This window comes from Micromesistius poutassou, assembly GCF_964030765.1.
Source record: "Micromesistius poutassou genome assembly, chromosome: 6".
Taxonomy (NCBI): domain Eukaryota; kingdom Metazoa; phylum Chordata; class Actinopteri; order Gadiformes; family Gadidae; genus Micromesistius; species Micromesistius poutassou.
In genome coordinates, this window is record NC_140276.1 from 6,080,329 (window position 1) to 6,092,828 (window position 12,500).

Sequence of the window (12,500 nt, forward strand, 5' to 3'; positions counted from 1 at the left end):
GTAAACAGGAAATCTCACCACCCCAGAATCTGTTCTAAGCAGCCCCATTACAACCGGCCAATAGGAGAAGCAGAAGAGAATGAACATGAAACAACAAACAAATGAAAAAATCAACACTAATGGAACTTTTGTTTGTCTTAATGTTAGACACTCTCTGAAGCGAAGGGAGAGTGTGTGTGAGTGTGTGTGCTCACCTATGCGCGCGGTGACATTTCTCCCGAAGATTGTATACCGCAAATATCAAGTAATTATCTTCCGCCCAGCATGCTTGGACATTATTGGAGTGTTGAACTAATGATATCTAATGAGCTCTCTGTGACACGTGTCTCCATGCTCGCAAACTGCCACGGGACCCATTAATAGATAACAATGTTGTAATTAGCTTTGTTGCTGAGAACGACCTCCAGGTCTATAAATATATCAAACTATATTTATTGTGGTACGCTGTCGGTGCACGGTGTGCAGTTTTTACGGCTGGTGTGAGTTGTTGAAAAAATAACAGTGAACGTATTTAACGGTGATCGTTTTTCCGGACATGTTTGTACATTGTTACACTAGAGGCCACACACACACACACACACAGACACACACACACACACACACACACACACACACACCCACAATCGCAAAACAAAAAGTGTCGTAAGAATTTCTTTCTATTTATCCAAAAGAGAAAACGAGACAGGATAGGTTGTTCAATGTCCAGCCAATGAGATGGAAACTTTATTTGTTCGCGTCCCTCGGTACATTTCAATGCACGGCAGCAGAACAAAAAACATTGGCAGCCTCCATAAATGATATTACAAATTTATTTTTTTGTTCGTGTTGTACCCCACTGCAAACACTTTTAGCGGCCCAGAGGTCTCCTAGCAACAGCAAACAAAGGCAGGGCCCATTTCAAGTTTCCCGCCGCGCGCCCGGCCCGGTGTTGCCTTTGATCTTGACTGGGAAAATAGCTGAGTGGGCACTACTCACATTTGTCTTTCATTTACTCACCCCCACCCCCACCAACCCCCCCCACCGCCCCCCCCCCCCCCCCCACCGCCCCCCCCCCGCCCCCCCTCGTACCCCGCCCCCCCCCCCCCCCCGAACCCCCCTTTTAGAGAAAAAAAATAAAATTGTCCCCGTTGAAACGGCCAAATCTTCATCGGCCCCCACCGTCCACATGCCCCCCCCCCCAACCCCCCCCCCCCCCTCCTGAATAATTGACCATGGCGAGCCATCTCATTCAAAAGACTGCAGAGTTAAGCTGAAACAGGCCATTTCTTCTTCTTCTTCTTCTCCTTCTCCTTCTCCTCCTTCTTCTTCTTCTGCTTTCCCATCATGCATAGTTACTGCCTTCAAAAAAACCCAACAAAAAAACAAGGCCGAAACCCTGATGGAGGTTCCTGGTGTGAAGAGACAGAAATAAATAAACCAAGAGAGAGTAAACCAAGTTCCGATTTGAACCCTTTGTGGCCATTGTCGCCCCCGGGTTGACTTACACCTCTGAACGTCCACCGCGCCGTGGTGCTCCCGCCGTTGACATAACTGCCTTTTAATAAACTCATAACTCCTGCCCCGGCCTCATGTGCCTGAATGCAGCCAGAAAGCGCCAGGTGCTGGTGCACCAGAGCCCGGACTAACAGAGCGGCTCTTGTGTGTTTCTGGGGCGCAGGGGAGGGACAGGGGGGTACGGGGAGACGGGGGTCCGGGGGGGGGGGGGGGATGGGGGTGGTGGGGAGGGAGGGGAGGGGGGGTTGGGCATCATGGGAGGACGTTTAGGAGAGGAGGGTTTTCCACGTGAAAAGCGTTACTGTAAGGCGGAACGCATTGTGTTTTGAAGCCCTTTCTCCCACGACAATAAAGCTTTCTAGGGTAAAGACCAGGGGAAGGGAAATATCAATGGCCGCCGTATGTATTTATGCAAACGTCGTCGGGGATAGATAGGGCCCGTTGTGTCTTATGTTCGCTGTAATGTTATCTTACCGCGGTTCCGGGCTCTGCTTTCATCCAGGACCCTGCTAGGACCGCGCAGGAGATTAAACAAATTGAAGTGTTACACAGTGTTTTGGTGTAATTTACTGTAATTGATGTTTCTATACGCTGCCGAGGCCGGCTACAGCAATTGGATGTGTTGGTGGGGAGACATGAATCCCAGTGGGGTGTATTGATTCGTTCTGTGGACTAATAATGCTCTATTGGCCTGTGTTAACGCTCTCCCATTGTTTCTGTATCAGGGGAACTCTGTTCTGGAGTTGGAACACACCTGACCACGCCTTAATGTTGGATCCACGCTCGGTCCCCCGGTCCAGTGACAACACAGCACAGGGCCGCATTAACCCTCAGACCTGTGCTCAACAGAGTGGAAACAACGTAAGTGTACGGCAACCGATAAATAAACACATGACTATATATGTGTGTATATATATATATATATACGTGTGTGTTAGTCTGTGTGTGTGGGGGGGGGGGGGGGGGGGGGGGGAATATGCATGCAACAAAAAATGGATAACCTAAATAATCTTAAAATATACATTTAGATAATCATTCAGCGAAAGAGAACGTGCATTTCAACCAGCAATTTACTGTTGCTTCACGCACGCAGGCACACATGCCCACGCACACACACACACACACACACACACACACACACACACACACACACACACACACAGACACGCAAAAACAAACAAGCAAGCAAACCAAAAAGCATACATATCAACCAAGGTTTTATGTTACTTTATAACACATGTCAATACCAGTGTTTTGCTGTTGTTTTTCTCCAGCATGCTACATTTTTTATTTAACCCCTGTCACTGCTGGTTTGCGTGTGATGTCCAACAGAAAGAGTCGAAGACACAGCAGGTTGTTAGTTGAACGCCACAGGGAAGCCTATTTTCTCACTCAGGGAAACCTAAACGCCTGGGCTAGGAGTCTGATGCAAAGTAGTGCAATGTAGGGCTTTGGAAACTCAGAAATAACCTACAAGGACTTTGGCGCCTTATCTCTGCGTTCACCATTCTCTCTCTCTCCCTCTCTCCATCTCTCTCTCTCCATCTCTCTGTCTCTCTCTCTCTCTCTCTCTCTCTCTCTGTCGCTCTGTCTTTCACGTCTCAAGTGTTCCTCAAGCACATGACATGGCATGTCATCTGATGACTGTTGTGACACGAAAAAAACATTTGCAAAAGTCCTCCAGGACCTCACCCATCAATCAACAAAATAATAAAATGTATATTTATCATTTTATTTTATTTTATTTTATTATATTTATTTGTTCGTTTCTTTTGTATCCATCCATCCATCCATCTATCTGCCGCCTTGTCTCTCTATCTAATCCCACATTAATGATTATTTGTGAGGGGTAGTTTTATCCTCACTGCACTTTGTCCAGTTGATATGAATAAGCTAGCTATGTGTGCTAGCTTGCCAACAGCTGTTAAGATGCCTTCTCCAGTTAGGCGTTGTCATAAATTATTCCATTCTATATCACTTCCAACAAAACGTCTGCTCCTCTGCAGCCTTCTATACCAAGCGCCATGGAGAGTGGACCTGCATTGCTATTGAATTTGACATCCCATTTAGATGAGTCCATATGCTACGGAGTTGGGCGATAGAACCCACTGTAGTGTGTTACACGCATTTGAATGAATACAAGAGTCTGGTTGTCACATCTTAAGCACATAATTTGTTTTTTGCTTTGTCTTTCTTGCACTGTTTATATTTTGGTTTCTGTGTTGTAGCTTCATGTTAAGGTTTTTGAAGCAAATTATGTAGTACTATGACTAATTGACATTGACATTGTTTTTTTCTTAACAAAACCTTGCCAGAATGAATAGGTGACCTTTGCCACTTTCCACCGTGCACCTGAATCTCAGTGTTTGCACACACACAACATTCCTCCTCACAATTAAAGTCATTTTTTTTACTCCTGCTCTGAGTATCAGATGGGTGTGTAATGCATTCGGTCTCACATTCGGTTACTGACTCAATAGTAACTAACAAGCAGAGCCGGCCCGCAGATTTGTGGGGCCCTAGGCGAGACCTTGATGGGCCCCCCTCACCAAATTATTTGTGTTTAATTACTACCAAGCATAATCAAAATATTATAAGTCCATGATATTTAGAAACTCCAAGCATCACCGATAATGTAACACACACACACTCCCTCCCTCTGGTGCTGTAAAGTGTGACTACAGTAGGCCGATTACTTCTTATAACACTCATTCCATCAACACCATTTGGAGCTCGGAAAGCAAGATTTTAACTCTGATGTTACTAAAGCTGCTTTGTTTGATGCACGGTATAAATGGACGTCATCTTGAAAACATTTATTGACAACAAACAAGAATAAGGGCAGCCTACTAGAACTATGTATCAAAGTACACGTTGGATTGAATCAATATGGTGCAAAAAATAAACTACTGCAGCAATTATGTAAAAATGTAACGGTTATTAATAAAATGTACATTCAAATGTTCTTTAGATATAACCTTATGGTTAAATTTGTATCCTCTAATTGTCTACTCTGGTAGACAATTAGAGGAAACAAATTGAGGCAACTGTCATGAAAACAAAAAAAAACGCCCTTTTTTAGATATCAACTCTCCATGACTTCTTCGCAGATAAAACATTGATGATCTCATTATAGGATATTCTCTCACATATTTGGGGATTCATGCTGAGAACGTCAAGGCCAGTGAGGTGCTTTTTCTTGTTGTTATTGTGGACCGAGAGTATGTTTCAGTTTGGGTTTGAGTTTTGATAAGCTCCTCTCTGCACTGGCTACTGTAACACAATACAAAGAGCTGCAAATAATATGATAATATGATAATACAATAACTATGATACTAATATTACTGTATGCAACTAGAAAACTATCCTAAATAACTATCAACCAATAATTACAAATATATATAAATAATTGCATGCATACGTAATCAAAGTTTAATCTCATTAAGCCTCATTTTCAGGCATTAGAAAAATATGAAAAGAGATGAGCCTATGGGGGGGGGCCTTAACACCTCCCCTATTCGACCGTTCCAGAATCATCTTTCATGCTTCAGAATTGAGCCAAAGGCTGATGATGCAAATGTAGAACAAATAAAAAGTAGTAGCAGTAGTTCTTGAATATTTACTTAATATCTCAAAAACCTCAGTTCAAAAGAACTGGCATAAACCAAACAAAATAATTAACATTGCACTTGCAACATGCAGGTCATCAGAAAAGACTAAACTACACTTGATGATCAAACTTGATGAGAAACTTGTGCAAATAATTCCAACAATCAAAGCTGAGAGGAAGAAGGAGGACATCTACAGGAGAAAGAGTGTTCAAACTGTGACAGAACCCAACCACTCCTCCTGGCGTTCCACCTGGATGAGCAGGGTGCTGTCAATTAATGTCTGTAGTAAGGGCATGGTCCCCAGTGTCTCTGGAAGGGACCCAGCACCTCTCTTCTGGACCACACCTCTCCCAGTCAACAAGGTACTGGAGACCCCTGCCATGACAACAAGCAGTCAGTCAGGAGCTGCTTCACTGTGAAGACCTGAGACCATCCATGAGACGGGCAGGTGGAGGCTTTGGTGAAGGGACCAGAAGAATAAGAAAGACGGGCTTGAGTCTGGAATCTGGAATCTACCCCTAAAAAATGAGGGGTAGATGGGGAGGGTTCGAGGAAGATGAAGCCGGACAACGTTGGGGTTGATAATGTTGATGATGGAGAAGGGGCCAATGATCGGTCAGACAGCTTATTGGACTTAACACGGAGAGGAAGCTCACTGGTAATCAGCCACACCCACTTCCCATGGTAGTAGTGAGGAGGAGGTGACCTGTGAGGGTCAGACTTCTGTCCATACCTGGAGCTAGTGCAGAGAACAGTGGCTCAAGCTCTTTTACAGGTTCAGCTACAATGCAGAACAAAGCCCTGCGCAAGACCGCACATTGGCTTCCTCGTCCTGGTCAGAGAACAGAGCTGGCTGTTACAGGAGACCAGCGGAGACCATGGTTGGAAGACCTCCAGAAACAACATTTTACATGAGTGATCCCAGTGAAGAACTTCCGAGCAGATAGTGTCTGGGACTAACAGACGAGTGGTCCAAGGATCATCTCTCTATCTATCAAGCTGCAGCTGTTAGACCCCGCTTTTTTGACTGTCCCCTCGACGCTCAAGGTGACAGTAGCCATCAGACGGCAGAATCAAACAAGCGGGAGAGAGAATCATGTTCGTCGTTTTTGAATAAAATTACACAAAAATGAAATGGCTAAATTACAGTGCCCGCCTAGTCTGTCTTGAGACGAGTCTCTTGGATGTCCGGATATACTCCAGGGTACTGTGATCAGTCCACACAAGAAATCTTGAACTTTTGTCTTTGTCTACTCCAAGGACAGGACAGCAACAGGCGCCCTTTTGTCAATGTCGTAGTTTCTCCCTGCTGGAGAGGGACTACAGGAAAAGGTGCATGGATGGACACTTGGACAGAATAGCTCCTACTCCCACATCTGAGGAATCTACCTCAACAACAAGGTTGCGTTAGAATAAGGAAAGGGTGTAAGTGAACATATGCTTGAGTTTATGGAACGCCGGATCTCCTCAAGGTGACCAGACAACGCAGGCAGAGTGGGAGCTGAGGCCTAGGTATAAATCTTCACTACAAGTTTGCAAATCCAAGGAAGTTCTGCATATATGTTCGAAAGTTGTTGGCTGGGGCGAGTCAACCCCAAGAAAGAATCAAAGATTCCTTTCCTAACAGTTGAAACATGAAACTGACTTTTCAGCTTTGACAAATAACTTACTCTCTAGCATTCTTTGAAGGACATGTTCCTGTGCAGACCTTGAGAGTATAAAATGTCATCAAGATCTCTTAAAACCTTGTTTTCAGGGCCTGGAAAACGGCTGGAGTGTTACTGATGCCAAAAGGCATTACCAAAGACTCATTACAACAAGGAGTGATGTAGGCAGTCTTCTATTAATTTGAATGTTACTCTGCATGTGAGATGGCCGTCCAAGGCTTTGGCCTGCATTGGGATCTTCAAGTGTACTGTGGCAATGCTCAGTTAACTTTATTGACCAGATCCGAGTCAATAAAGTTACATCTTTGCCAGAGTCAACAAGGACCGAAAGGGAGAGATTGCCTCTGCCAATGCAGAGAAACTCAAAGCAATGTGAATGTAACAGATGCAAGGTCCTTTCCATTACCCTACCTCCCACTTGCAAGCCCACTCTTTTACAGAGCAGGTTGAAACAAACCTGACCTGGTTCACCGTCGTACAGGCAGCAGATATCTGAATACCCTTGTGTGAAAGGCCCTTTTGAATGGCTGGGTGTCAGGACAAAGGTGTGCAGGGAAAGGTTGCAAAGGTCAATGAACGGGTATGGCTAGAAGGAAGTATCTGAGAGGCCAGTTCTCTCTGCAGTAAGCCTGTGGAACTCAATGGCGTAATCCAGCCAAAGTAGTTTCCTGGCGCCTACTGACCAGCACTGAGTGATCAAAAACGTTCCTTAGAACAACTGAAGGCTAAAGAAAATAGGTGTTTGTTGGCCCCAGACAGCAGAAGCCCAAGCCCAAGTCCTTCTGGAGAGAAGTCAGTATTTGGGAGCGGTCAGACTGATAGAAGGAGTGCTGGAGTTCGACCACAAACAAACATTTTGATAGGAAGGAGCGGCAGGATCCTGAGTCACTGGAATATTGCTCCCAGCGATGGATGCAGGGCTCCCTGGAAATGGAGGGTTGTTGGGCAGATGATGATGGAGGTTCAGTGGAGAAGTAAGGTTTAGCAGGATTCGAAGGTTGCTCCAGGATCTGGAGTTGGACCATGCTGTTCTGAAAGTTCTGGCTGTGCTGTTCAGACAAGCCCTGAGATCCATCTTGAAGCTGGTTGATCTGCTTCTCATGTCGCCCGAGGGAAACTCCCTATGTGGACAGCCCTTTATGAAGTTATTCAGGGTCTGCTGGTTCCAGCAGATGGTGTGATTGTACGGTCAGAATCATACCCATATGAAGACACGGACACAATGTTGAATGTCAACAAAAAAAGTTATTACTTATGAACCAATGCCAGAAATCCGGAACAAAACAATCAGTTCAAAAGAACTGGCATGAACTTAGAAAATAAAATAAAATACTAACAGGGCCTTGCAACATTCCGTCAGCAGATGAGAGAGACTACTACACTACACTACACTACACACTTTTTTATCAGACAAAAGGCAGACAGAAATGATTGTCTTAAATACACACATGCACAGCCAGGTGAACACAATCGACTTATAGACACATGTGAAGATCATTCGAACAATAAGGGCTGAGGGGAAACAAGGAGGACATCTACAGGGCAAAACTTTAACTACAATGAAACTAAAGCAAAAACCGTTCCAACTGTGACACCATTACGTTAAAAAGTATAATCATATCCATGTCCCATTGTTCAAAAAATGCAGACAGTGAAGAGAAATGCTGATTCTAGTTAAGCAATGATACTTTGAAGCAAGATAGCAATCATAACGTTGTTATAATTATGGCTGGTTAGCGGACCCATTTGCTTGGTTGAGCAGGCCCCCGTATCATGCTGGGGCCCCAGGCAGCTGCCTATGTGCCCTAAAGGACATCATACCGGCACTGCAAACAAGGATGGTGAACAGAGGTCAGAGTCTTCTCAGCTGGTCATCTTTTGAAAATGTGCAGTATTCAAAGCTAATAGTATTGAAATACTTCTGCTTCAATGATTAATACGTTTCTAAACATGACAACCACACAATTTTAGAAAGTAAACAGAAACGGAAAAATATATTAGTTACTATTAAGCTATGATCTCTTTTATTCGAAGCGTGACTCTTTAAAATAAATATTATAAAAATATATATATTGAATATCATCAATGACATTGATTGAATGACTATCTGATTATATGACTATTGCATTATAGGGTCAATGTGTAAATTAGAATGCATGGAAATATGTTTATGTATACCTGGCAATACTTATGTTTTGTATTTAGCATATAAAATATAAATGTATCCAGCAATATAAATAAATATGTAGCTCTACACAAACACCAAAAATGAGATCAAAGTGCAGACGTGGCAAGGTGAAAATATAATTTCAATACAGACTGCCACATCTATCAGACCACTAACTAGTCACCGAGATAAGAACACCTGCAAAAGGTAAAGATGTATTCACTTAATTACAATCAAAGCTTCTTCCACTGAAGTCCCCACGGGCAACAAGCAAACACATCTATTTCGGCGCGTGCGGAAAAAAATAAATAAAAGATGCGTGTTTAGAGTTTCTCAATCTGTGTAATAATGTATGCTGTGTGTACACTTGGAAGACGTCCTGTTCTGTTTGTGCCATATAGATTTGTCACCTCTTAACTATATGACATTTCTGGAGAGAGTGAAAAACAATCATGGTACAGCAGGCGTGGGGGTGGGGGTGGCGTTTGTCAGTGCTCTCGTCGGGGTTCAAACTGAACATAGTAAAATGTCTGTCTTTGTCTCATCCAACACATTTTATTTTTATAACTGAGAAATCTGTTCAGGGACCCCAACATTTTTTTTTTCCCTTCCAACTGTCAGGGTGTCACTTATCAGGAAAGAAGAAAAAACAGAAAGTGAAACTGCTTCACCACCCCCAATCCTTCTGTATGCTCAGAGGCTAACTGTTTCCAAGAACCGAGGTGGGTGGGGGCGAGGTGGTGTGCACACACACACACACACACACACACACACACACACACACACACACACACACACACACACACACACAAACACACACCAACACACACACACACACATGCTACACCCACATTCTCAGGAACACACACACACACACACACACACACATGCAATAAAACGGCGACCTGTCCGCCCGACCGTAAGCATGTGAGATGGTTTCCTTTGCCTGGACAACCCTTCCACCCCCGGGCGGACCCCCACACCCCCCCCAGGTCTCGTTGGGGTGACTCGGTGAGGTGATGACGGCCTGTCCAGACCGAGCCACGGTGTCTCCACGGTGCTATCTGCAATGATTGAGATTAACCTTCAGCCAGGCAGCCGTAACCCCCCCCCCCCCCCCCCCCCCGCCCCAGACGCACACCACACCCCTCTTTAGTACCGTGTCACGTCCCCCCCCAGCTCCACTAACCCCCAACTTCTCAACAGCCCTGCTCCCCCTCTCCTCCTCCTCCTCCTTCATCGGCCCTCACACACTTCTCCTGCTCCAATCCCCCCCTTACCCCTGGTCCCTTCTCCTCCTCCTCCTCCTCCTCCTCCTCCTCCACCTCCTGCTTCGTCTCTCTCCTCCCCCCCTCCCTCCCCCCCTCCCTCCCCCCCCCTCAGTGGCAGCCTCTCCATCCGTCTGCGTGATGGGTACGCCAAGCCATTAGTGAGCCCCCAGTGCTGATAATGAAGCCACAGAGGTGGTCTAAGTCAGTGTGGTGGTGGTGCGATCCGAGGGGGAGGAGGAGGAGGAGGAGGAGGGGGAGGAGGGGGAGAAGGAGGAGGAGGAGGCTGCTAGATTAGGATAATTACCTGGCTACGGGGGCCACATGGAGGAAGGGGGGGAAAAAAGAGCGAAATGTCTTACTTCCTGCCGGCATTGATCCGGTACGGCCAGGTGTGACGTTCGCCGCTCACGTCGCGAAATAAATTACACAAATGACTTGTAATTATATTTTTAAAATAACTGAAACGGAGGGGAGGGGGGGGGGGAAATGATTAATTTAAACGGAGCACAGTGCTGAGCCATGTCACACTCCTTGATTTGTTTGTGTGTTTTTTTTTGTTGCGGTGACTCTCTTCTGTCTCTTTTCTGTCTCTCCACTTCTGTGTATGTTTCTTATTTATTTCTGCGAGTATATTTATTTAGCCTTGCCCTGGGACTATTCCAAATACACCCCCCCCCAACCCCCCACCCCCTCTCCCCTCTCCCCTCTGCCCAAACACCACCACCACATGCAGGGGGGGGGGGGGCGGGTGGGTGGGTGGTGGTTGGTGGGTGGTGGGTGGTGGTGGGGGGGGGGGGTACTTTGAAGAGTCTTTGAGACCAGGTTTCAAATGATGGTGGGCAGCCCGTCAGTGGAAGAGGGTTCCCCTTGCTTTCCCCCTTCCTGTAAATCCATTCTCCACACAGCACATTTGAAATCACACCAGCGTCACCGCAAACGCGCCGGAGGAGATATTAAGCCGCGGTGCGTTACTTTCATGTACGATAGCGTGGTCCCCCTGTACGCTTTGATGTACTCGCTCCTTTTTTTTTGAAACCCCCCCGCTCATGCTTTATTGATAATACGCCGGCTCTGAAGCGACCGCGGCGGCTTCCAGCTTCCTGTTACTATGCATGTGTGTAGCCTAGCTTAGCGTAGCCTAGCCTAGCCTACCTTCTCAGCCTCCTCGCTCCCCCACGTCCCGCCCCCCCCCCCCACCCCTCCACACACACACACACACACACACAAACACACGCTCATGCACACACACACACACACACACACACACACACACAAACACACGCTCATGCACACACACACACACACACACACACACACACAAACACACGCTCATGCACACACACACACACACACATACACACATATACACACACACACACAGACCCACACACACACACGCACGGAGCCTCCTCAGGATTGGCTTGTTTGTGTTTGGAGGTGATTAGGGAGAAAGGGCCGGGGCCCGTTGATGAAGAGAAGAGTGGCCCCCTCGACCTATCAGGGAGCGGGGTGTACCAAGCGCTGGGCTGCCATTGGTTGCTGGGGGTAACACACACGTCTTCATTTCCTCCAGCCATGCTGCTCTGAGCGCCCAGCTCTCCACGTCCAAGCCCTGGGGGGGGTAGTCAGGATTAGAGTCTCTGTCTTTTGAATGTGCGTCTGTGTGTGTATGTGTGTGTGTGTTATTGTGTGTGTGTGTGTGTGTGTGTGTGTATACTTGTGTGTGTGTGTGTGTGTGTGTGTGTGTGTGTGTATATTTGTGTGTGTGTGTGTGTGTGTGTGTGTATATTTGCGTGTGTGTGTGTGTGTGTGTGTGTATTTGTGTGTGTGTGTTCATATCCTAGTGTTTGTATTGAGTATGTCAGACCTCTTCAAAATATCAGGCTAAAGCTAAGCACTGGCCAAAACATGAACCAGACATGAATAAATACACACACCTTTGTTCTGAGCACTCGTTTTCCAACCTTTCAGATGCACACAGTTCTGAGGCTGTGCTATGCAATACAACCACAGCACAACAGCTTTGTAAGAATTGCAATACAGCCTTGATCTTATTCATTTTGTGCGGATTATTCAGCTCAAATAATGTTCAGTGCCGATTGAGATGTAAACATTTGTTGTCCTTTATGTATTTCTTTATTCTCAAAACATTGTGCTACTTCTCCGATATGTTTCTTTCCGAGGAAAAGGCATGGCTGTCGTATGTGGGGAGCGTACAGTTATGACTCACCTTGAAGCCTTCTCACGTAAATAGTTGTGTGTGTGTATGCAAACACACAGGCACACAAAT

General features: G+C 45.9%; 1 protein-coding gene across 1 annotated transcript in view; it reads left to right on the forward strand.

The window, feature by feature from the left end:
• zic6 (zic family member 6) overlaps window positions 1–12,500 on the forward strand; it is a gene marked incomplete at both ends in the record, with an annotated part of 62,304 nt that overhangs the window by 21,869 nt on the left and 27,935 nt on the right. The window contains one exon of the mRNA XM_084469122.1: window positions 2,220–2,355. Coding sequence (XP_084325248.1) covers window positions 2,220–2,355 — 136 coding nt within the window. The remainder of the gene's footprint in view (window positions 1–2,219; window positions 2,356–12,500) is intronic.